The sequence below is a fragment of the Gamsiella multidivaricata genome (genome assembly GCF_025024155.1).
Source record: "Gamsiella multidivaricata strain RSA 2152 chromosome Unknown BC939scaffold_112, whole genome shotgun sequence".
In the NCBI taxonomy this organism is placed as follows: domain Eukaryota; kingdom Fungi; phylum Mortierellomycota; class Mortierellomycetes; order Mortierellales; family Mortierellaceae; genus Gamsiella; species Gamsiella multidivaricata.
In genome coordinates this window covers 71084-94223 of record NW_026251820.1, presented here as the reverse complement: position 1 = coordinate 94223, position 23140 = coordinate 71084, and the positions used below count along the sequence as shown (strand labels likewise).

Genomic DNA, 23140 nt, shown 5'->3' with positions numbered 1-23140 from the left:
TCGGTCTCAAACTCGTCCCAAGGAGTGCGGATAGTCAGGCCCGAAGAGCGCCACCAGGACTTGGCATCGTCGATCAGATTAAGTGCCGTGTACTGAACCCACTCGGCCAGACCAAGCTTGACAACGGTGAAGTACTCTTTTTGGTTGTCGATAAAGTTAATGCATGCATCTGCATCAATCGCACCGGAGTAGGGGGTAGGGCGCTGGGGTTTGAGGACTTGGGCCAGAGTACGGGCAAGGTCACGGCGGTCAGCCTCCAGCTCGCGCTCGGTGGGCTCGGCCGGAGCAGGGGCGGGAGTGGGTACAGACGCAGAGATCGGTATAGCGTCGAAAAAGTTGCGTATGGCAATCTGGCGGTCGGTGGGAATGCCGTCAAGAAGGGAATCGAGTTGGTCAGACATAATGATAGTGTGAGTGAAAGAGACGGTGGAAAAAAATCAAACTTTAAAAAAAAAAAAAAAAAAAAAAAAAAAAAAAAAAAAGGATGAATCAAGAAAAGAAAAGAGAGGAAAAGCAGGGCAGAGGGGGGATTGATGTTATCTTTGCTACCATGTAATAGCAACAAAACGAAGGAAGGAACAAGTGCAGGAACAAGAGGACACGAGGTAGGAACACGAGAGGCAGGGGACAAGAGACAAGGGCTAGAACGGATGATCTTTATTATACAGAGAGATAGAGGTATTTATACTAATATACAGGGGGCGCAGTGGTGGAGGCGCGGTGATGGGGGCGTGGTTGAGGGCTAAGCAGAAGGTTAGCCTAGGATACTATCACAATTCTGGATCACAAAATATTTGGTAGGACACCTAAATGGCTCGTTCAATGGAAAGGATACCCACTGGAAGAGGCAACCTGGGAGCCAAAGGCGTCATTGGTCAATGCTAAGGAGGCCCTAGCAGAGTTCGAGGCCAAGCGTGAAAAGGAGTAACGTTTTTTTTTAAGATGGGGAGGTGCAACAGGTACAACTGTTTATTCGAGAATGATGTCATGGTCATAACCATGCTGCGCCTAGTTTCTAGAGCATTCCAACACAACTGTGTCTAGTATATAAGAGCCCTTCAAACGTAGGATTAGACAGTAATCAATCATCGAATAAACCTCTGATTCCACCCTAGAACCCCTCCGACTCCTGACTATTTGCACTGGTCTACGATATGTAACTGGTTTTATTCTAGTCAATTTGTTAACGTTGAAGCACTTTATTCATTTGAAATAGCACCATCAACATATTAACACAAATAACCTTGTGGAGCGATGGCATCGAAACCTCAAGCGAAACTTTCTGGCGGGAAAGCGCAACCTGCGAGCCGACGAACTCATCTACATCCTGCTAGGTGTGGTGGAAAGCCAGTACCGCACCACATACTTCAAGATCACAAGCGGCCTTCAACCCCGTCGCCTAACATTCCACGAGGAGGCACGGCGTAAAAAGGCCATCCAAGTTGATTCGGCTCGGGCGAGAACATTGATCAACATTACTAAGTCTGTGGAAGGCTTGATCTCTGTGTTGTCGTTTCAGACCCCGCCTGAGGCGCAATATGCTATCGATATATTGTCGGACAAACGGCTCCGCTCCTGTTCTTGCCCTGACAACGAAAAACACGGTCTACCGTGTAAGCACATGTTCTTGGTATCGAGGATCTATCCAGGGTTCCAAGTGTGCTTTGACAACAATGCAACTGAGCTTAACGGGACAGTCAATTGACGAGAATGAGGAAACCGTCCTGGAAGAGGATTATGGCCCTCCATTAGAGGAGTTTCTCTCTCCGAATCTACTTCAACAACTACAAGCAGCACGAGAGGAGGAGGAGCAGCGACTCCAAGCCGTGCGACAACAGGAGATGCAGGAAAAAAGAAGACGGCAGGAGGAGGAAAGGGCTCAAGTGATGTGGGAGTGTGAGGAGACAATTCGCCAGGCTTGGATGGAGCTTGGTCGAGTGGTTCACAATGGCAAGACCAGGAAGTGCACGGAGACTTACTTTGTTTCTGCGGCGGCACTCCTTCAGAAAGCAGTACGCGAGATAAAAGGAATAGATGAAGTTAATGCTGCCAGTAAATTCTCTTAGTGCACATTCATTATTTCCGCACGCGAGAAAACAATAAAACCCAACGCTATTTCGAGCCAATCAGCGAGTTAGTGCGGAAAAGTTCAGACTACCCATGATCTCCAGTGACGTCATTTAGGCGGGCGAGCGATTTTTTATTTTCTTTTAAAGCGTTGAATCTGTTGCTGTGCATCCCACCACCGTTCATCTCGCCTCGTGGTAAGGATCACACCCTGACAATCACTCAAGGACGGCAGCAGGATTCAAAAATGTCAAGACAGCGGCATTTTCTATCGCGGGATTAGGGTACCTTGGATGGAGAAAGGAAGAAAGGAACTAGCAGACTCGTTCGTAGAGGAACCTAGCATCCTCGCGTCCACCAACACAGTATGAAATACACCAGCACAGAGACATGACCAGCATGGAGTGCTTGAAAATGGTACCTTGGTCTATTTCAATCTCTTTATTATGGATGTGGCGTACTTGAAAACACAGAGCGGACTATGTATTACTGATACATAGTCGTGGCCGTCAGTTACTCCAAACCGGGTGATATTCTGTATCGCTCAAGTAACTCCACCAGAGCGACAACCTTACAGCCTTAGGATACATGCTCACGCGTCTCTCTTTCCACACAGATACCAACGCTCGTCATAATGAACCCCGAAAAACTTGCCAAGCTCCAGGCCAACCAAAACCGCTCCAAGGGTGCTCCCCGCCGCGTGATCAAGAAGGCTCACCGCCCTGTTGCCCAGGATGATCGCAAGCTCCAGGGCGCTCTCGAGAAGTTGTCGCTTGTTGCCCAGCCTTATGTCGAGGAGGTCAATATGTTCACACAGGAGGGCACTGTTCTTCACTTCCGTCAGCCCAAAGGTAATAAGAATCACAAATGAATTGGAACGAGGTACGCGACTGATCTCACGTTCATGCTCATTAATCCTTTTTTTTTATTTTTTATGCGTTGGTTAGTCCACGTCTCGGCTGCCTCCAACACCTATGCCATCTATGGCCGTGGTGAGGAGAAGGAACTCACGGAGCTCCTTCCCGGAATCTTGAACCAGCTCGGTCCTGATTCCCTGGCTAGCCTCCGCCGCATTGCCGAGAGCTACCAGCAGAGCGCTGCCGGCCAGGCCGCCATGGCTGCCGCTGGCGTCCAAGCTGGCGACGATGACGACGAAGTGCCCGATCTGGTCGAGAGCTTCGAGGAGGCTTCGATTGAGGAGACCAAGGTTGAGGATGCTGAGGAGAAGAAGGAGGCTTCTGCCTAATCGTTCGAGCGGATCGATGAAATGTATAAGGTCGACTTCAAAAGGAATAAAATGCACAGATATTGCTTGAATACTATACAATACACCACAGCACAGCACAGCACAACAAGGCGATATCGACTGCACAAGGAAGCCTACCTTGTGAATGGTATGATATCGGTATCTGATGTCTCCCTGGTTATCTTGCTATCAACCGAAGTGATATCGCGCGTCGGTGGTCCAAAGGGTACCTTGGGTTCGTGCTGTGGTCGGTCGCATTCCTGTTGATGCCACACATGCACCCACATATATATATTCTCTTTTGCTTCAAGCTTGGTCGTGTTGAAAGAGGAGAGGGTGTTAGAAAGGATGGATGCTGGTATCCACGGCTTGCAATTGTTGTCCTGTTCGGGCACTGAAAGAAACTTTTGATTTCATGTCGTGAACTGCGTGCTTTAATAACCCAGCGGGAGGGTCCTTCGCCAGACATGACATCCAGCTATACTCTCTACGCTATCAACAGTGAAGGAACGGATGTCCTGTAAGGGGTAAAAGGATCCTGTATTGTTCTTTTCGGAAGCGCGTACAGGTACGCGTCAAACAGGTACAAAGAGTATCTTGTTTTTAGAGTTTTTAGCAAACGAAAATGTGATCATCGCTGGACTGCGCACGCGGGGTCAACATTTCTTCCCTCCCCTGTGAACAGCGTTTTGTCCCATTCCCCTTATTCTTCTCTTCGACTCATTCCTACCTCTCCTATACCACCTCACCTCGCCTCACCTCGCCTCACCTCACTTAACTCACATACAGTAGTACCCCTTCGCCACGTACATAGAAACACACTAGGCCCATTCCTATGCATCGACTCTCACGCCGGCCGTGGCTGTTGCTGCTGGTTGTCACGGCATCCTGTCTCCTGGTCAGCACCTGGACCACGTCAGCCCATGCCAGCAGCATCCACAAGGAGGGCTATTGTGTCATGCGCGACAACTGTGGTAGCAAAAAGATCTTTGGAAAGCAGTTGCCCTGTCCCGACAACGGCCCCGCTGTGGAGGTAAAGAAACGGACTTTGCTTTCTTTTTTTGTTCACACTCTCCATGCTTGTGCTGACCGTGCGAGCCTTGAACAGAGAGGCTAGATACATTAAGGAATCAGCTAACCGGTACGCCACCTTATTCTCTTCTATGAATTGCCTATGCGAACAACGCGCGGTGCCGATATAATAGCCGGATAAAGAATTACGGGAGCTGCTCGTGTCAACATGTGGACCCACCTACGAGCATTCCAAGGCCTGTTGCAGTCAGGACCAGCTCGAAAACCTCATAGCTTCCACAAAGCAGGCATCGCCCATGATCTCCGCCTGCCCCGCCTGTTGGGCCAACTTCCAGAACTTCTTCTGCACCTTTACCTGTTCGCCCAACCAATCCACATTCTTGAACGTCACAGAAACCGGACTATCAGTTGACAAGAAACCTGTCGTCACCAGGCTCGATTTCATCGTCTCGGATCAGTATGGCTCTGGATTTTATGATTCTTGCAAAGACGTCAAGTTTGCCGCGACCAATGGATATGCTATGGATATGATTGGAGGCGGCGCCAAGAATTGGAGAGAGATGGTCGCTTTCATGGGAACAGAACGCGATATTGGCTCGCCCTTTCAGATCGATTTCCCAATCGACGATCCCACAGGAGTCCTGAAGCCGTTCGATGGCATTACTCGGCAGTGTAACGATACGGATGTGCAATACCGATGCGCTTGTGTCGACTGCTTGCCCGTGTGCCCAGTTCTACCACCAACATCGGATGAGAAACCCCCTTGCAGGGTCTTTGGAGTGTCATGCTGGAGCTTTTCCCTGACGTTTATCTACACGGTGACCCTTGCAGCAGCGATTGGCATGTTTGCGATTCGCAAGAAAATTTCAGCTGGAGACCTGATTGGATTCGAGCCCGTAACGCGTCATGATGAGGATGAGGACGAAGACAGCCAGCATCTTTTGGATCCAGATCAATACACAAGCCGATACGTTGTCAGCGCCCTTCTTCAAGAGTGGTTCTATCATCAGGGGCGTCTCTGCGCCAAACATGCCTGGAGGACCATTGCCATCTGCTTCGGCCTCGTCGCCTTCTTTTCTGTTGGATGGTCCCGTTTCGGCGTGGAGACAGACCCCGTCAAGCTGTGGGTCGCGCCGGACTCGATCAGTGCGACTCGAAAGGCGATCTTTGACCAGAACTTCGGACCATTCTACAGGACTGCACAAGTTATTGTCTCGTATAAGGACGGCGCGAGCCCTATCGCGGATGAGCAATCCTTCAGGCGACTTTTCATGATCAACGACCACATCAAGGCTCTCCAGACTGAAAGGGGTGTAATGTTGAACGACATCTGCTTTCACCCTACAGGAGACGAGTGCGTGATTCAATCACCCACAGGATACTGGCAGGATGACATTGACAGGTTCTCGAGTTCGTGGAAGGACGAGTTTGAAGGATGTACCAACAACCCTGCTGATTGTTTACCAGAGTTTCAGCAACCACTCAAGCCAGATATTATTCTGGGTGGTTTCGAAGATGAGGACTATCTTAGTGCCAAGGCATTTATCATCACTTACGTCATTCAGAACTCGGTCGACAATGAGGTTACGGAAAGGGCACATGAGTGGGAGCTCCGTTATTTGGAATTCATGGACGATCTAGTTCACAATCGGATCAAGGACATTCGAACTGAGGATTTACGCATCTCTTACTCGTCCGAGTCCTCGCTGGAGATTGAGCTGAACAAGTCGAGCAATACCGACATCCGCACAGTGGTCTTGTCCTATCTGGCCATGTTCCTGTATGCCTCGCTGGCGTTGGGTCGGTTTCAGCTTTCGTCGCCCAAAAGAATAGTCATCGATTCCAAGTTCACGCTGGGCATGAGTGGCATCTTTATCGTATTGGCTTCAATCTCAACATCTGTGGGCATCTTTTCCTTCCTGGGCTACAAGATTACGTTGATTATCGCCGAGGTCATCCCATTCTTGGTCTTGGCCGTTGGTGTCGATAACATTTTTATTCTCTGTCACGAGTTTGAGCGGCGCAAGATGAATCATCCCGAGGAAACCATCGAGGAGTGTGCAGGACGCACTCTGGGAAGGATGGGTCCCAGTATCCTCCTGAGCGCACTCAGTGAGACAATTGCATTTGCACTTGGGGGAATGGTAACGATGCCTGCGGTTAGCGTCTTTGCCATGTATGCGGCCATGGCGGTTTGGGTGGACTTCTTGCTCCAAGTGACTGCGTTCGTATCATGCATCGCCCTGGATGCTCAAAGGACGGAGGAAGACCGCGTCGATTGTATGCCTTGTCTTCTGATCTCTCCAGCACCGCAAGCAATCGAGACCGAGGGGATATTGCCCGCCTGGGTACGCAAGTACTATGGACCCCTGATTTTGAACAGCTCGGTCAAAAAGATTATCATTGCAATGTTCCTTGGATTGTTGACCGCTGGACTATGTCTTTTGCCCAGCTTGGAGATTGGCCTCGGTAAGCAGGCCTGATTTTTCTTTAACTCTATTCGCTTTGAGATACTCTTAAGCGCGAAATACTCATATCGTCATGTGTCCTTGCTTCGAATAGATCAACGACTGGCCCTACCAAATGACTCGTACATGGTGCAGTTCTTCAACGATCTCGACGGATATTTCCGCGTCGGACCCCCGGTTTATTTTGTTGTTCAGGACGTTGACACCACTACTCGTCACGGTCAGCAGCAGATTTGTGCTCGCTTTTCGACATGCTCCGATTCCTCTATCGCCAATGTACTAGAGCAGGAGCGTAAGCGACCTCAGGTCTCCTATATCGAACAGCCAGCGGCCGTCTGGATCGATGACTTTTTGCACTGGCTTAACCCCGCATTCGAGAGCTGCTGTAGCTTCAGAAAGAGAGACCCGCGCAAACCCTGCGGACCATGGGATGACGAGGACGACTGCAACGTCTGTTATGCAAATAAGGATCCTGGATGGAATATTTCGATGAATGGTCTGCCTGAGGGAGAGGAATTTATGAAGTACCTAGATATCTGGATGAAGGCGAACCCGGACGAATATTGCCCCTTGGCCGGAAAAGCTGCTTATGGAGATGCAATCAAATTGAATGCGGCAGGCAATCGAGTCAAGATGTCGCACTTCAGGACATATCACACTCCGATGAGAAACCAGCATGATTTCATTGCTGGATACAAGAGTGCACACAGGATCGCGGATCAAGTATCAGCAGAAACCGGTGCGACTGTGTTTCCATATTCAGTCTTCTACATCTTTTTCGAGCAGTATGTCGGCATCATCCCATTGACCCTCAGGCTGTTGGTGGTGGCCATGGTATCAGTTGGACTGGTGACAGCAGGTATCTTGGGCAGCGTCAAAGTGGCATGTGTGGTCGTGGGAGTCGTTGGCATGATTATGGTCGATGTGGTGGGCGCCATGGTACTGATGGGCGTCTCTTTAAACGCCATCTCGCTCGTGAACCTCGTCATTTGCGTCGGTATCAGTGTCGAGTTTTGCTCCCATATTGCTCGAGCGACTGTTGAAGCTGAAGGAAGCCCTGACGAGCGCGTCTTTGGGGCCCTTGTCGAAGTCGGCAGCTCTGTACGTACCTCCCCATGCTTCGTTGATCAATCAATTCACTTTCTTTCAGTTCCGATTCTGTGCACTAACAAAATCTGCTTTCAAATTTTGCTAGGTTTTCTCGGGTATCACTCTGACAAAGTTCCTTGGAATCTTTGTGCTGGCGTTCACGCGATCCAAGATCTTTGAAGTGTACTATTTCCGCATGTATCTGGCGATTGTTGTGGTCGGTGCGCTACATGGACTTGTCTTGCTACCCGTGTTGTTGTCATTGGTGCAGACCGAGAGAACATCCAGTTTCAGGCTCGGATCCATGGGCTGGTCGCTGGGTAACGGTGCCCGGTCGTCCAGGAGAAGACTAAGACAAGGAAGATTGTTGCAGGATAACGACAGCAGTGAAGATGAGAATGACGACGTCAGGGAGAGCGTTGCCCACGAGCTGCCGAGATCGCAGAACGGCGCCACGAATGGTGTAGGTCGGCGCTGAGGAGACTGCTATGGCATCACTCACAAAAGTAATAAAGACAATGCTTAGCGCCTAATGCACCACTATTATATTCTTCCAACGCCTGCTTTTGCCAGTATTTCAAGGCTGTGGCCATGTCTATTCATAATGCCCTTCACATACTTTCAAAAAAAAAAAAAAAAAAAAAAGTGCTAGGAGTCACATCCAAGATGTGATGAAGGGTAGGGGATGGTCTTTGGGCTCAGCATCAATGCACTCTCTCCGTGCCCGACTCGACATCCAACGTTGTTCGCGCTTTATCCACGGTTACCATAACGTTCAGTTATACAATCTCTCTGAACTAAACACTCATTCGATATAAAGGACAGATAGCGATGTCTGAGATAAACGCATTAAAGGGACCTTTTATTACAACCTCTCGGATCGAGACACGTTGCTCAATATTTGATGTGCTACCTAATCAATCTGCAGTGGATATCTACACTCTTCAAGTTCGTTTTAATCAGCCTTAAGTTGCTTCTACAGGTACACGGTTCAATAATCATGCGATCTGTTGTTTGTCCTCATTCATCTCTAAAATCAGATCCTTCAAGGCCCTCAGACTGATAGCACCGAGAATCGCCTCCAAGTACGCAGGACTCTTGCTATCAAAGGTCGCCAACCCGCGATTTCGATCTATGGGGCTAACGACAAGGCATGTATCAAGCATGCGATCGTAACAAAGAGCAGGTCGTTGCTGGTGCGACAAATCTCGAACGTTCGGACAGGGTATTTTTGTTGTGACGAAGTAGCAGCACTAGTATGTCGTTTGACTGAAGGCGAATTGGTGTCAAGAGATGGTCTTCCTTGCTTTGTTCTTGTCATCGCTCTCGGGAGGACGGATATTTTGATTGAGAAGTGGCAGCAATTTGTTTAGGCTGTAATAATTGGCCCGGGTGGCGCTGTTCTGTCACGGACATTGCCTAAGAAAGAAAACCAACCCAAGCGATTGTAGGAGATAAGAAATATGAGTCCCGTTGGCTGTGGAGTTCCTTGTTGATGGTGTTGCATATGCGCTCTAATACGCTCGCTGTTGACTGGACATTTGTAGGAAGCCTTTTGGCTGAATTGGCGGATAGAGAGTTCAAAGAAGTCTTGAATAGCTGTCGCTCTGGCGTTGCCGATCGTGTCAAGATGGCTATAAGTCTTTGTTTGTTCAGCATCCGTGGTACTGCTGACGTTGACCAATATAAACTCGATCCTCATCTCCAATAAGCCCATTGCACATATCCCTTCTCACTCGCTCCAATGCTTGTGTATGCTCATCCTCAAAGCCTTCGTCGATTAAAATGTTTCCGAATCTTTCGATGGCTGCCAGAGTACTGTCCAGTTTGAGTCTATGACCTCCTGCTGGAGCTATTGGGAATACTGACCCCATATCCATATAGCCGAATGCAGCAAAGAACGAGGGTGAAGTCAGATCAAAGTATTGAAAGTTGAGATAAGAAACGGCAAGGTCTTGGACGGTGTAGACTGTATTGTAGAAGTCTAGCTCCCTGCATGAAAGAGTGAGCGCGACGAGCCTTGGCGACTGCTCCAACAGGTCCTTGAGTCTGGGAACGTGGGCCTAGAGATTGAAGTAGCTGTCAACATGAACCTTTTACAGCTTCCACTGCACCGTCCTTAAGCCTGCGGCTGCGGCGGATAAAAATGATGGTGAAAACAAGGCTGCATTCGATCCTGCTTTTGCAGCTCATGCCACAGTTATATTGATGAGCGACGATATGGTTCGTTTTATCGTCGTTGAAGCAGGCAACTCGAAGCAGCTAACGGACGGCCTTGCAAAGAAATCCTCTGCTCCTACACAGTCGATCAAGACGAGGCGTCGATGCTGAATCATGGCCTGCATCAGCGGACTACAGTGCTTGACAAGGTTCGTTAGGTCAGAGGTTGACCTATGGCTGTTCCGGCAGTCGACATGCAGCTTCAGTATGTAGATGACCTTAACACTCGCGTCCTTCAGGCTCCCGAGATCGCTGTAGGCTGTGGACCAAGCCGTAGTGAACTCGAGACCTCATAAGAACGATTCGAGGACGGCTTGAGGACACCGCCCGGACAGTTAAGCTGGACAATTAAACTGGTCAAAAGAGCTTCTGCAGGAGGAGACACCTTGCCCTGGCTTCCTGGTGATGCTGGGGTAGGTCGGATAAAGGAGCATTCATTTCCTTTGTGAAGCAGCATTATTAGGATGCAGTTGTTGTGTTCCGCCGGTGATTTGGGATGGATCAAAACTCCTAGATCACAGATACTGGATACTGAGAGAATGCAGAGAGAGTAAACCTACAGCAGGAGTGCCTAGACTGATAGCACAAGTGGTTGAGAATCATTGATAACTCATTTCCCTTGTTGCCTGTTCGCTCGCTTGTCAGCAACAGAAATGCTTTATTTCTCATGCGCCGAATCCAATATGTATTACGCTCTAGAGGAAAACTCGCGCACGCGCCGATACGCCTTGATCCTCTCCACAATCTCCTGCTCCAGGCTAAAATCTATCCGCTTTTGCAGGCCCCAATTCCTTTGTAGATCCACTAAGGTCTCGAATCGATCTAGAGAGGTCATGGACGGGTGAATCTGGGCCTGCTTAACGTTTAGTTCCTGAGTATACATGGCCCGTATCCTTGAGATCCAATCGAGAGCTTCCAGGGGTGAAATTTCGGCAGTGTCGAGGAGCGATGAATCGGATAAAAGCTCGGACATTGGTATTGAGGATTTTGAATCTGTACGCGACGTTATCGAAGGCGAGCTATTGAGAGTATTCAATAGCTTTGAGGTGTCCATACTATGGATCGCAGCCTCCATTTGGCGTTCCAGTGTGGTCATGCCCTGGAGGGCCTTCTTAAAGAGTTGGATGATATCGTAGAGCTGATAGACGATAGACTCGATCTCTGTGGTCTGTTTGTAGACCAACAGCTGAAGCGAAGTCGACGCCAGTAGCGGCTTCTTGTTTCCGGAGTCATGCCTTGAATACGGTTGTCCTGTTAGCTGAGTCTGGTGCTGCTGATGTTGTTGCCACTGCGCAAGCGTCTGCTCTCGTTGGCGGGTGATGTTGATGAGGGATGCGAGCAGGTTGCACGAGTGAGCGTGTTGATTTGCCCATGAGGTACATTCTTGATCCAGCTGCTGCAATGCTGCGATCGTGTCCATGGTCGGTCGGTGATCTTGTTTTTGTCTTCGTTTGACCAAAAGCGCCGCCATCTTTTTAAAGTTATCCATAGTTATCCATGCGCCGACGCCACCATTTTTTGACAGCTACGCAGCAGTGCAACGTGCAATATCTATCCATTCTCTTTGACCCCGATCACCATTACTGGCTCCTCCTCTTTCTTCTCTCCATCTGGTTCCCTCCATCAATTCGCTTTTTTCGCACTCCATCCTCGGACTCTGGATTCTAAGGTTAGAATCTCGAATTTCATTCCTCTTTGATGAGAGCAAAGTTTCGTTTTACCAAGAAAGTATGAGGAAGCTCATGCTCCGTCACTTGGCCTTGACAGCATACCTCTGAATTTTAGTATTTTGACCGCTCTACATCACCCCACCATCGATTTTGTACCGCAGGAAGACGCGTATTAGTCGCCTGCCACCGTCACCATGGGTGTGAAGGGCCTATGGGAACTCTTGCACCCAGTCGCACGTCCTATCAAGCTCGATTCGCTTTCCAACAAGTATCTCGCCATCGATGCTAGCATCTGGCTGCACCAGTTCCTCCGAGGGATGCGTGACAAGGAAGGCCAGGTCGTCGGAAATGCGCACATCATCGGCTTCTTTCGAAGGATCTGCAAGCTCCTGTTCTTCAACATCAAGCCCATCTTTGTCTTTGATGGAGGCACGCCTGCTCTCAAGCGACTGACAATAGTAGGGTTACTCTTTTTCTGCGATAAAGTTGTGTGTAATGCTACTTGACAAGAGAGCGCATTGTTTACTAACAGTGTTCATTTACCCTATTTAGCAAGAGAGACGCAAGCGCAAAAAGCAGGATGCGAATATGGTCAAGCGTACAGCTGAGAAGCTGTTGGCGGCTCAACTCCGTTTACGTGCAATAGAGCAGCGCAAGGCGGCTAGGTAATTTACTCTCCGATGTGACCATCCGCAGCAAAGGCCCTTCAATTCGGAATTTGACTGATAGCCCTACTGTCTGGAATTGATACTAATAACTTGTTCCTCCCCCCCAATAGAAAGAAAAAGACAGAGGAAAAGCAGGATAAACTGAGCGGTGTCATCCACGATTCGGAGGAGAGTCCAAATTATCTGGATGCCATTCAAAGCGATGACACGGTCTTTGCAGAAAAGCAGGCTTTGAGCGCCACTAAATTAAAGGCGGAGGCCGGCTTAGGGAGTCAGGCAAAACGGATCAAGGACAAGTATGTGCTTCCGCCCATGGAGATCGATTTTGACACACTCTCCAAGATCCGCAGCAACGATGAGCGCTTTGGATACCAGGCAGATGATGACGTGAGCGAATTCCTGAATGAGTTCAAGAAGGAGGAAGGCGTCACCAACATCGACTCGGACGTCTTTAAGGCTCTGCCCCCGGAAATGCAGTATGAGATTTTGCATGACATTCGACTGCGCTCCAGAGTCACATCGTATGAGCGCGTGCAGGAAATGGTGCGACTTTCAAACACGCCTATGGATTTCTCAAAGCTGCAGGTCCAAGGAGTCATCCGGCGCAGCAACGTAACCCAGAAGTTGCTCACAGTCAACCAGGCGGTCAGCAAGATGGAAGAGACATCCAGACCTGGCAGGATCGCCTCGCAGCGGAATCGACAGTACATCTTAGTCAAGAACGATGAGGGCGGATGGGTGCTGGGTGGTAAAAAGCCAACAGCCGGACACTCAGCGGACAAGCCTGTGCAACTGGACTCTGATGAAGATGAAGCCTCAGCCAAGGAAGAGTTTAAGGAGGAAGACGAAGAAGGCTGGGTGAGTGGCGATGACGACGATGTCGAGTTGGAGGAGGTCAAGATTTCTCAGCCCGTTATGGATCATGCATTGCACATCGATAACAAGCCAGTCCCGAGAGCAGCCGCCAACCCGATACAGAATACCAAAATCGACGATAGCAGCTCCCTTGTCAATCGTCTAGAAGCGTACATGGACGAGGACGAGCCGATCGAAAAAGTAATGGCCAAGTTTGCCGAGATTGAGGAAACAGCTGCCAAGAAGAGAGCCCTTCAGAGTTCAGCGCGGCCTATAGAAGGAAATATGGCAAGGAAGATTGAAAATGGCGGACTGCGGACTATCGGCGAGCAGGATGTTATTCAAGTCCAGGAGGGAGCTCGACAGCACCTTGCTAAGGGCGGACTAAGGCTCGGGAATGAGGAACAATGGCGTGAGGTTCTCTCTGATGGGGAGGAGCTGGACTCTATGGATACGGTCCACTCAATTAACTCTCTGGATACGCTCCATTCGGATAATACTCTGGATTACGAGGATTTTGACGATATGGTCGAGGATGAACAGACGGGCGAAATCTTGTCGCGCCAGATCTACAATAGCCGACATCACACTCAGGATAATGGACGGGCACTTTCAACAGAAGAGGAATCCCGACTTGACCTTGAAGGCTTTTACGATTATTGGACTGGTTACACACCGGACTCCTTCAAGATCAAGCATCACAACCATGGATGGATGATACGGGACGCTATCTATGAATGGGACGAGAATCGATTGGAAGGCGAGGTTCATTCTGCAACGAGGAAGCTGGAGAAATCAAATGCGAACGACACCCTTGGCCTGGAGGCCCTCGGTTTCTGGAAGTCGTTTCTGGAATCTGTGCTCTGTCGAAGGCTAGTACAGCGCGCTGCGCGCTCGGAAGTCGAAGAGAGCCTGAGAGACCTGGAAGAGTCCAAAGAGAATGTTCTACAGGCGCTCAGGAAGTCAGGGGCGCAGCGAAAGAGCCGACTCTCACAGCTGATCTCTCTGGACGACGATGATGACAACGGAGTCAATGACCAGGACGTTGGAAAGCTCGGTTTATATGGAGCATTGTACAAAAGGGAGGGCTCTAAATCGCTCGATAATTCGCCAGCATTAGCACCAAGCCAAAAATTGCTCACTCCAGCTGGAACAGCCATCATTGAGACGCCAGGGACAACGCTTACTGCTTCATCGACCCAAGTCCTCGAGGAATCAGCCGTACCACGTCGCCCGATCCTCGACTTTCACTCGTCGATTTTGAAGCGCCAAGCGCCAACAGCGACCTCTGAAACGCAGCGCGTGTCGATACTATCTGGATCGGAAAGAGGGCATGTTATCAACTCGAAACCCATATTGCCTCTTGATTCAATACAGGTAGCATTGACCGACGAAGAGATTGATATGACTACAATCATTAATGAATCTACCGACGACTCGGGCCTTGGCTCGTTGATCTCAAGTCCAACTGTAGATGTCAAAGCTAGTCCTATACCCAATGTCGATAGGGATCTGGGATCTACCCTGGGCGACAATGTAGATATGGACCTGGCAAGTGAGGTGGCAGCCTCTGCCGAGAAAACAGAACTACTTACGGAAGATTTGGAGGTCGATACGAGAGATGTGCTTCGTAGAAAGGGTGACAGCGAGGATGAAGAAGAGGAGGACGAGGATGAGGCTCATGAGGCGGACTTCGAGGACGAGGAGCAGGATTTCACCAACCTGTTCCCGGATATGGCCAACCTCCCAGGCGCGATTCTAAATCCTAAGGAACCATTGCTCTCAGCGAAAACGCTTCCGGAACGGCCAGCGCTCACTGCGGAGGAGATTGAAGCACGTGAACAGCAGGATGCGAGGAAGATGTTTGAGGAGTCGAAGCAGCTTGAGAATGAGATTAAAGAGCTACAGGATCAGCGTCGCAAGCATCAGCGCGACGCAGATGACCTGACAGAGAGCATGGTGGTGGAGACTAAAATGCTGCTACGACTCTTTGGCATCCCCTATCTTGTCGCACCAATGGAGGCCGAAGCGCAGTGCGCTGATCTCCAGATAAGAGGCGTTGTTGATGGTATCCTGACGGAGGATAGCGACGTATTCCTATTTGGCGGCGCAAGGATCTTCAAGAACATGTTCAAGGAGGAGAAATACGTTGAGTGTTATTTGATGAGCGATATCGAGCGAGACCTCGGTGTTGGACGTGATCGACTAGTAGCGTTGGCCTATCTCCTGGGGAGCGATTATACGACAGGAATCAAGGGTATCGGTCTGATCACTGCGATGGAGATTATCAGGCTGTTCCCGAAACTGGAGGACTTCGCGCGATGGTGGAGGGGCGAGCAGAGTAAACTGAGTGGAACCGACGACGCCAAAGATAAAGATCAAAGCAAGGGACTGACGACTTCGGAGATGGACTCGATCGATGAAATTGCACTTGAGAAACTGGTAAGTCTTTTTTGTTTATTTTTTTGAGTGATAGCTATAATTTCTTCCTCCGATTACTAATTGTACCATATTCTGCTGCATAGGCCAAGCAATGCAAGAAGATCCATGTGCCGTCCCTGTTCCCAGACCCTCATGTGAGGGATGCCTATATCCGCCCCTTAGTCGATGATGACCCTGCGAAGTTTCAGTGGGGCATTCCTGATTTGGATGGCCTTCGCGATTTCCTCCGCAGATCGCTGGGCTGGGATCGCGGCGAGGTTGACCGAGTGCTCTTGCCGATTATCCGACAGATGTCAAGTCAACAGCAGACGACGCAAACTTCATTGGATAGCTTTTTTGACGCGTCAGCGGGTACAAGCAGTTTCCAGGCGCCGATGCGTAGGAACCTGCATAAGAGTGCGAAATTGCGCAAAATCGTGGATGGACTGACGGGTCATGGTTCTCCGAAAGCCAGCACGGATAGCGACGTTGTATCAGAGCCGAAGAAGGGCGGGAAGAAGACGACCACTAAACGGGCGCCAGTAAAGCGCAAGGCTGCCACTAAGGAGTTTAAGCAACCCGGTGACGGCAACGGATATGACGAGAGAGATACCAATGCAGGTGATAATGGCAACGTATCAGTCGTCAATACGACGGATGATGGCGACGAGGAAGGCTTCGTGGATGAGCTGGAAGAGAAGCGACAGAAGACAAGTCGAGTAACGGCTGCCAAGAAGACGAGAACCCCTCAGACCAAGATCCCAGAGGCTGTTACTGCTGCTAAACAACAACTGCGGTCTAAGAACGTGGAGACCAAGCTGGCGGAACGTAACAGGGTCCGAACTGCTGCTGCTGCTGCTGCTGCTGCTGCTGCCGCTACAAATGCTGGTGCGAATGTAGACGATGGAAGCCAGACGAAGCATCGGAAGCGGTCAAACGATGGCTCAGACAGGAACTCCAGCAGCTGCGATGATGATGACGATGATAATGATGGGGAGTTGAACGACTTTGCGCCTAGTCATTGGGATACATTTGCGGAAAGACAGCGTCAATCACAGATGCAACAGGGACAGGAGCAACAACAGCCGCCCCAGCGGAAACGAGGTGATGCAGCAGACAAGATCTCGGGAGTAGCCTCATCGTTGACTGCACTGGTCTCGGCCTCGAATGCTGCTAGATACGGATCGTCCAGCTTTAGGAATAAGGAGACGGGCGGTGCGAAGAAAGCGGCACCGTCGAGTCCGGCAAAGAAGTCTCGTATGTCAAAGTGAAGCATGGGCGGGGATGGTTAGAGAAGAGAACTTTTAATAAACATGGATTATTCCCTACTGTGATTGTCATTACCGATGAAACGCGTTTTTTTATTTTCCGACAAGTATGCATCCAACTGAGCTGCAAGGGACGGCACATTTAATGAGCCTAGGGGAGGCATGCTGACGAAATTCCCCTGGATGTGCTACAATAAACCTGAAACGTGTGTTGTGATTAAAACTTTAATCTTCTGACTCGCCTCACACATTCTGGACGACAGGGGCAGGGGCAGGGGAGGCGAAGCTGGGAGTGCCATGTGGAAAACAGGCACTCCATTTCCTTCTTATTTCACGTCTATTTCTCTCGCCCCCCTGCTCGCTCCTTTTCTCTCTTCCCTTCCTTACTTCTTCCATTCCTTCCTTCTTTTTCTCCATCCGTATCGTCCATTAATACTCCCTTTCATGCACATTGCACGTTACACATTACTCCGCGCGACCATCCGACCATCCTTCAGCGACTTTGCGCCATCCACGTTTTGGTCATTTAAATACTATCCAGCAACCCCGTCTTCTTCCTCCGCATCAAATCTCCTGCTCCACCACAAAGCCACGCCTCACCACACTTTGTAACAATAGACTGTATATACCACCATGACTCTATCTGTAATGCCTACACACTCATCTGCACATTCTCAGCAGCACTCTCCAACGGGCAGGTCTCTGCCTCCTCTACCTCCGATCCAGACACGAAATCTCTACAACCCCGAGCAGTCTGCCTCCGTATGTTCGCTCTCTTTTCTGTAGCTGTAGTCTCACTCGATGAAGTTGTCTTGACTGACCGGCGCAATTATTTCTTGATCTGACCACCAGGTTCAACCAAGGAGTCCACAAGATACACGCAAACATATGGACCAACAGTTCCGTCAGCGATACCTCGTGAATCACGTCCTTAATGAATATGAGGATAACAAGCCTTTGAAGAAATCAGACGTCGTCGCCAACGCCAATGTATCGTCGCCAACTTCCAAAAAGCCATTCAACAGCAACTTTCTCAAGAAGGCTCGTCAGGCGTCGGATTCGGCCCTCCGGACTCTGAACCGAAAGCCATCCGACAGCAATCTGGACGCATCTCAGAAGAGCGAACTGACCGCATCTCCAGGTGCTTATGAACAAAATTCTACAGCACAACGTAACCCAAATCCACAGCAGATGTCAGTCCGGCCGGTCGCTCCTCCACGTCCACCTCATCCACAACAGTACCTCGATAGCAAGGTACCTGTTGACTGGACAGCCAACCCCCAGGACTTCCTGTCCGAGCTCCGCAACCCAACTGAATGCAGATCCGAACCGATACAACAAAATATGTCATTGCCGGACATGAACGAAGAGTATGGCAACAACAATAACAATAACAACAACAACAACAACCATGGACCTGCAGCCGCAGGGCCTGCCTCTCCGCCAGGAAATCAGGTCCTTCCCGGTCAAGCAACAAACTCTAGTCGCAGCCGCCCAAGGGTACAGCCTCACTGTCTTGCAGGGATGTCAAGCGAACCCGTCCCGACCATCGGCTTAGACGACAGCAGCATTGCAGAACGTCAATGGAAAAAGTCCCAAAGAAACATCAAATGGAATCCGGGTTATCAGCCCCAAGCGCCTCCAAGGGGCAGCTCGCGATTTGCATGCAGTCCTCAACATCCCGTCCAGCCTGCCTTACCAGAGGAGCCGTCATCAAATCTTGCAGGGAATCACATTCCTGCGAAGAGCAAGGAACAATCTTACACAGCCCCGGGAACCCAACATGCGATGGAGGGAGAGGCCACAGAGACTGGGCCACAATGTGCGCAACAGCCTACTTCTACGAAGTTACCAAGGGTGAAGGTACATAGCGGACTCTTCCCCCAGGATGTGCTCAGGAACATGAACCCCGAGGATCTCAAGAAGGCGATTAACGCTAGTGTGATCGCGAGTCGTATCTACAAGGTCATGAACTCTGAGCAGTTGGATAGTCTCAAGAAGGTACACATTACGTTTGAAAAAGGAATGTAGTCCCCCCCTTCCCCCCCCCCCTCTCCTCCTTTCCCATCAAAAAGCGCTGGAAGCAATTTTTTCTAACGATTTAGTTTACTACGGTTCCCTTCCAATAGGAGCAAGACGAGCTGGAGCAGTTTATCGAATCCATGACGGTCTCCCTATTGATCGAAACCCGCGTGCGCGAGGCATCTCTCTCATCCATCCGGATGTATGCAAGTAGTTCCAAGATGGACTCTCTCAAGGCGGCGACCGACCAACTCCAGACGGCGACTCAGAAGATGGATTGCCTTCACCAGACGATCCAGGATTCAATGTATCGGCTGAAGACGATCCAGGGGCTCTTGTTGCAACACGAGACTGCGACCTTGAACGCGGGACTCCGACGCTCGGACAGTGAGAACCGTGAGCTCTCGAGAACTATCCTCAGGCTCAATGCAACTGCTACGTCTAGGGATCAAGAAAAGAAGGAGCTCAGCCAGAGCAGTATTTTGCAAGCAGAGGAGATGACGGAGTTGAGGGACCAGCTGGATGTGGTACGGTCTTGGGCGGACGAGTTTACGTGCTCAGTCCAAAGCCGAAGGTCTGGACGCAGGAAAATGAGTCCCCCTCCAACGAAGAATGCGCTCCAGAATCAACTCCATCAGCTGCAATCCTCTGTTAAAGGTGAATTCAAAGAGATGGATTACCTTCTTCAAGAACAAAGGGCCAAGATCGAGGCCCTCACGGGGGAGAACACGAGCCAGAGCCAGAGCCAGCACCAAAGTCAACACCAGAGTCAACACCAGAGTCAACACCAGAGTCAAAATCAGGTTATCGACTCCAAGAAGGCCGAGACACCTCTATCCCCATCAAGAACAGCAGCTCGGGTCAGCAACGACGGTGGTGCGAATTTGGACCCGGAGCTGAATCGAGCACGACGTGTGCAGCGGGCGGCTCGACGCAGAGGGCATTCAAGAGAAGATTCGGAACTTGGTACGGTCCTTCGTGAGAGCTTGGAGGAATTGAATCGACAGATCCCGAACACCATGGCTAGCCAAGTATTTTCAACAGCTAATTCTGGGACTTTGGTCTCGGTAGATTCGCATGTGTGCTGAACGACTCTTTGATAGTTCTGCCCTCTGCGATGTTAATGAACTTAATGATAATGACTATGAAATAAAACAATAGAAGAGAGCGTAGTATATTGCATATGGTGATCTGAAATTATATTCTCATTTTGTCCACCCATACCCATGCGGAATAGCGCTTCTTTACTGTTTTCGGGCAGCTATGGAAGATACATCCATATAAGCAGTCGACTTGTGCGGGTGCCAGCCAAGAAAGGATCTCTACTTCACTTTGGACGCCACCAATTTGGAACAGTTGCAAAGCATGCACTCGTGTACCTGAATTGTCTCTCATTTTCTCAGCGTCCGCTCCACTATAACCGCTCCTGAAGCCATCGCGTGCTCTCCTCAATCCTTCGTGTCTGCTCTTGCAACCCTCGACGCAACTCCTCGGACTCTTGGTGGAGGGAGGGAGCCGCCGCTTCAGCATGCCGTAAATCTTGCTGTCTACGCGCCTGCTCTTGTCGACGTTGTTTCTGTTGCATCTGGGCCACTTTGAGGAATCGCCGGCAATGCTTAATATCGAACTGATATGGGTATTGCGATTGTCGTGGTGCTGATGGTGGAGATGCTTGCGGTGGTGGTGATGGTTCTACAAAGGGTTGTTGGTGCCGTGGTGGATGCTGCTGTTGCTGTACTTGGCGCCAGGAAGGCAGGGACTGTGATGGGTGTGGGTCTCTGTGTGTTTGAGGTGAGCCTGAAGCCGAGGATGTGGATGGTGGCGTGGGTGATATGGACGTTGATGTTGGCGGCGAGCGGTGGGTGTTCATTACGAGAACAAGAGTTGGGGTAAGAGTGCGAAAGAAAGAAAAAAGAGTGAGAGGGTGAGAGGGAGAAGGAAAGCAAGAAAAAGCACGGCTTGAGTTGTAAGTAGTTTAGCGCTTATTAGGCCCATAACCGCGCTTCATTTCATGTGGATATTGTGGTTATCGTGGCAACTGTTATTTGCATGTCCAGCCCATTGTTTTTGTTCGTCTATTGATAGCTCCAGTTGCAGTTCTCATGGGGAGCATCGTCCGCATGGCCTTCAGCTGGAGCAGATACTTGAATCTTAGATCTATGCAGTCTGCGTCTTAACGCTGGCCATTTATTTGATATTTCTCGTATATCCTGCGTCTAGTCATCCTGGTTGGCGTAGTGGTAGTAGAGTGGAAGACACACACTGATATTGATCAGCGCTGCAGCCGCGATCCCTACAAACATCCATTTCTCGCCGCGCGTGAAGCCACTTGGCCCCAATGGCGCTGTTTCCGGTGCTATTACAGTTGCTTCCGATCCCGTAGTACTTGAAACTCCCTCTTCCTCCTCCTCAGTTTCCTCGGCATGAAGGGCGTCCTCCAGATAATCATCATCGCCGTTGTCATCAATGTCCCGATCCACCAGTCCTTGTTCACTATCAATCTCTTGTGCCGACAAAAGACCTCTATGCTCGTCTTCATGCAGATGGCTGTGATGCTTGTCGAGTTTGCGCATGGCCTTCCGCAAGGACCGCTTCCCAAAGATGGACAGCGTCAGGATGGAGCAGACGATAAAGACGCCGTTCATGGCCAGGATGACAACATTCTTGGTCTCTAGTTCCGGATTGTCGATGCCTGAGAGCCCCTTGAGGAGGGATCCGATCCAGATACCGAGGCAGGAACCTGGGAAGATGCCGACAATAGTTGCCCAGACGAGAGTGTAGAGGGATATGGAGGTGATAGAGAAAAAGTACGTGATCAAGTTGAACGGGATAGGCGTCAGTCGCAGCATCACGACAATTTTCCAGCCTACACAAGAAACAAGAAAAAAAAAAGTTAATTACAGTCATAGTAAGATATTCCTGAATTGTTAGTAGTTAGAAATAATAGAAGGATACGTACCATCATCCTGAATGACTTGGTCCAGTGCATGGAACTTGGGGTGCTTGGACATCATGCCCTTGACCCAGTCATAAAAGATGTACCGGCCAAAGAGAAAGGACCCTATTGCGCCAAAAACATCGCCTAGAAGCACGATCGCCAGCGCAAACGGCATAGGCTTGAACAAGAACCCGGCGCCGATGGTGAATAGCGATCCAGGCAGGAAGAGCCAGCATGCGACCGTATAAAAGGTCACGAACAATATAGCCCCTATGTTCTTATGGTCGTCGATGTATCTAAAAACAGTATAAAGTAGGATGCATGGCTCATTTGTTAGATGGCGGTTGTAATCGCTTCTATTTAAAAATTGCCGCTTTTTGCTACTACTACTGCTGCTGCGGAAGCGGAAGCAGCCTTTTCCTTTTTTCCATTACTTACTTTAAGATATCCTTGATATGATCCTGTACCCTGAAGACTGTGAATGCCAAGATGACCAGAGTCAAGAAGATCAAGAGAAGAGAAGCCCGGAAATACGTATGTTTCGTCCAGGTGCTCGGGTGAAGTCCGTTTTCGATCGCCCATTCTGTCCATGTCAGCTTCAATGGCTCTTCACTGTGCCGCCTTTGTTGCTGCGCTCCTCTGTGAATCGATTTTTGCTGAAGCGTGTGTAGACTGTGGTCACTGATGTTTCGGGCTCGGTGTTGGATTAGTCCTGCCCTGGTTCCGTTGGTGGTGTTGATCAGGGGTGTGTTTTCTGAGCCTTGAGATTCCCTTGTGAGACCATCATTATCATCATGGTCGTCTTCGTAATACGTCCTGACAACGGAGGTGTGTTCTTGATCCGCAGAGGGTGCAGCGCCGCTGTGGTCTTGGCTTCGCCTGGTCATGGCTGCGAGGATGGGGTATAAAACAATAATTTACAAGAGAACAAAAGAGGGAGTGTGGTATTTGTGGGGAAAGTGTGAAGAGAGGGATGATCTCTTTCGATAGGTACCAAGGAGAGGGCTGTTTTCTCTGGCTGGTATTGTCTTTGTGCCACAAAAGGAGGAAGTGCAGATAGGCGCTGGTAGTAGTAAGTAAAAGGAGGAGGAGGAGGAGGAGGAGCAGTTACAGCAGTAGAAAGAAGAAGTGGGGAAGTGATACGAATTCGAAGTAGAAAAAGGTATGCAGAAAAGA

General features: G+C 49.8%; 7 protein-coding genes across 7 annotated transcripts; 4 read left to right on the top strand and 3 right to left on the bottom strand.

Annotated features, from left to right (window-relative positions):
- The first annotated feature begins 2229 nt into the window (after positions 1-2229).
- Positions 2230-3448, top strand: BC939DRAFT_467801 (putative transcription factor BTF3a). Its single transcript, XM_051557843.1, has 2 exons — positions 2230-2918; positions 3015-3448. Exons 1-2 carry the CDS (start codon positions 2702-2704, stop codon positions 3311-3313), a joined length of 516 nt encoding a protein of 171 aa, XP_051406891.1. The 5' UTR covers positions 2230-2701; the 3' UTR covers positions 3314-3448.
- Positions 3449-4271: 823 nt separating this feature from the next.
- On the top strand, positions 4272-8082 carry BC939DRAFT_403379 (patched family-domain-containing protein; the record flags this gene model as incomplete). Its single annotated transcript, XM_051552737.1, has 3 exons — positions 4272-4346; positions 4519-6814; positions 6908-8082. 3 exons carry the CDS (start codon positions 4272-4274, stop codon positions 8080-8082), a joined length of 3546 nt encoding a protein of 1181 aa, XP_051406890.1.
- Positions 8083-10738: 2656 nt separating this feature from the next.
- On the bottom strand, positions 10739-11869 carry BC939DRAFT_30729 (uncharacterized protein). Its single transcript, XM_051551433.1, has one exon. The coding sequence runs from the start codon at positions 11609-11611 to the stop codon at positions 10811-10813; it is 801 nt and encodes a 266-aa protein (XP_051406889.1). The 5' UTR covers positions 11612-11869; the 3' UTR covers positions 10739-10810.
- On the top strand, positions 11680-17049 carry BC939DRAFT_467790 (uncharacterized protein). The gene is made up of 5 exons (XM_051557842.1): positions 11680-11791; positions 11954-12250; positions 12345-12457; positions 12571-15757; positions 15841-17049. Exons 2-5 carry the CDS (start codon positions 11987-11989, stop codon positions 17005-17007), a joined length of 4731 nt encoding a protein of 1576 aa, XP_051406888.1. The 5' UTR covers positions 11680-11791; positions 11954-11986; the 3' UTR covers positions 17008-17049.
- A 588-nt stretch (positions 17050-17637) lies between these two features.
- Positions 17638-20114, top strand: BC939DRAFT_507969 (uncharacterized protein; the record flags this gene model as incomplete). The annotated part of the gene is made up of 3 exons (XM_051560950.1): positions 17638-17766; positions 17857-19005; positions 19134-20114. The coding sequence occupies 3 exons, from the start codon at positions 17638-17640 to the stop codon at positions 20112-20114; spliced, it is 2259 nt and encodes a 752-aa protein (XP_051406887.1).
- Positions 20115-20183: 69 nt separating this feature from the next.
- BC939DRAFT_30707 (uncharacterized protein) lies at positions 20184-20959 on the bottom strand. The gene has a single exon (XM_051551429.1). The coding sequence runs from the start codon at positions 20894-20896 to the stop codon at positions 20441-20443; it is 456 nt and encodes a 151-aa protein (XP_051406886.1). The 5' UTR covers positions 20897-20959; the 3' UTR covers positions 20184-20440.
- Positions 20960-21063: 104 nt separating this feature from the next.
- Positions 21064-23132, bottom strand: BC939DRAFT_467786 (snare associated Golgi protein-domain-containing protein). Its single transcript, XM_051557841.1, has 3 exons — positions 22403-23132; positions 21986-22260; positions 21064-21892 (listed from the first exon to the last, which is right to left on the bottom strand). Exons 1-3 carry the CDS (start codon positions 22849-22851, stop codon positions 21243-21245), a joined length of 1374 nt encoding a protein of 457 aa, XP_051406885.1. The 5' UTR covers positions 22852-23132; the 3' UTR covers positions 21064-21242.
- Between the last annotated feature and the right edge of the window lie 8 nt (positions 23133-23140).

Bases quoted from the DNA above. Each gene is read 5' to 3' on its own strand.
- BC939DRAFT_467786 (XM_051557841.1), bottom strand. From the start codon at position 22,851: ATGACCAGGCGAAGCCAAGACCACAGCGGCGCTGCACCCTCTGCGGAT. The intron at 22,261-22,402 runs GTAAGTAATGGA...TACTGTTTTTAG, and splicing joins CATATCAAGGATATCTTAAA to ATACATCGACGACCATAAGA. The intron at 21,893-21,985 runs GTACGTATCCTT...TTTCTTGTGTAG, and splicing joins CCAAGTCATTCAGGATGATG to GCTGGAAAATTGTCGTGATG.
- BC939DRAFT_30729 (XM_051551433.1), bottom strand. From the start codon at position 11,611: ATGGATAACTTTAAAAAGATGGCGGCGCTTTTGGTCAAACGAAGACAA.
- BC939DRAFT_467801 (XM_051557843.1), top strand. From the start codon at position 2,702: ATGAACCCCGAAAAACTTGCCAAGCTCCAGGCCAACCAAAACCGCTCC. The intron at 2,919-3,014 runs GTAATAAGAATC...TGCGTTGGTTAG, and splicing joins TCACTTCCGTCAGCCCAAAG to TCCACGTCTCGGCTGCCTCC.
- BC939DRAFT_467790 (XM_051557842.1), top strand. From the start codon at position 11,987: ATGGGTGTGAAGGGCCTATGGGAACTCTTGCACCCAGTCGCACGTCCT. The intron at 12,458-12,570 runs GTAATTTACTCT...CCCCCCCAATAG, and splicing joins GAGCAGCGCAAGGCGGCTAG to AAAGAAAAAGACAGAGGAAA. The intron at 15,758-15,840 runs GTAAGTCTTTTT...TCTGCTGCATAG, and splicing joins AAATTGCACTTGAGAAACTG to GCCAAGCAATGCAAGAAGAT.
- BC939DRAFT_30707 (XM_051551429.1), bottom strand. From the start codon at position 20,896: ATGAACACCCACCGCTCGCCGCCAACATCAACGTCCATATCACCCACG.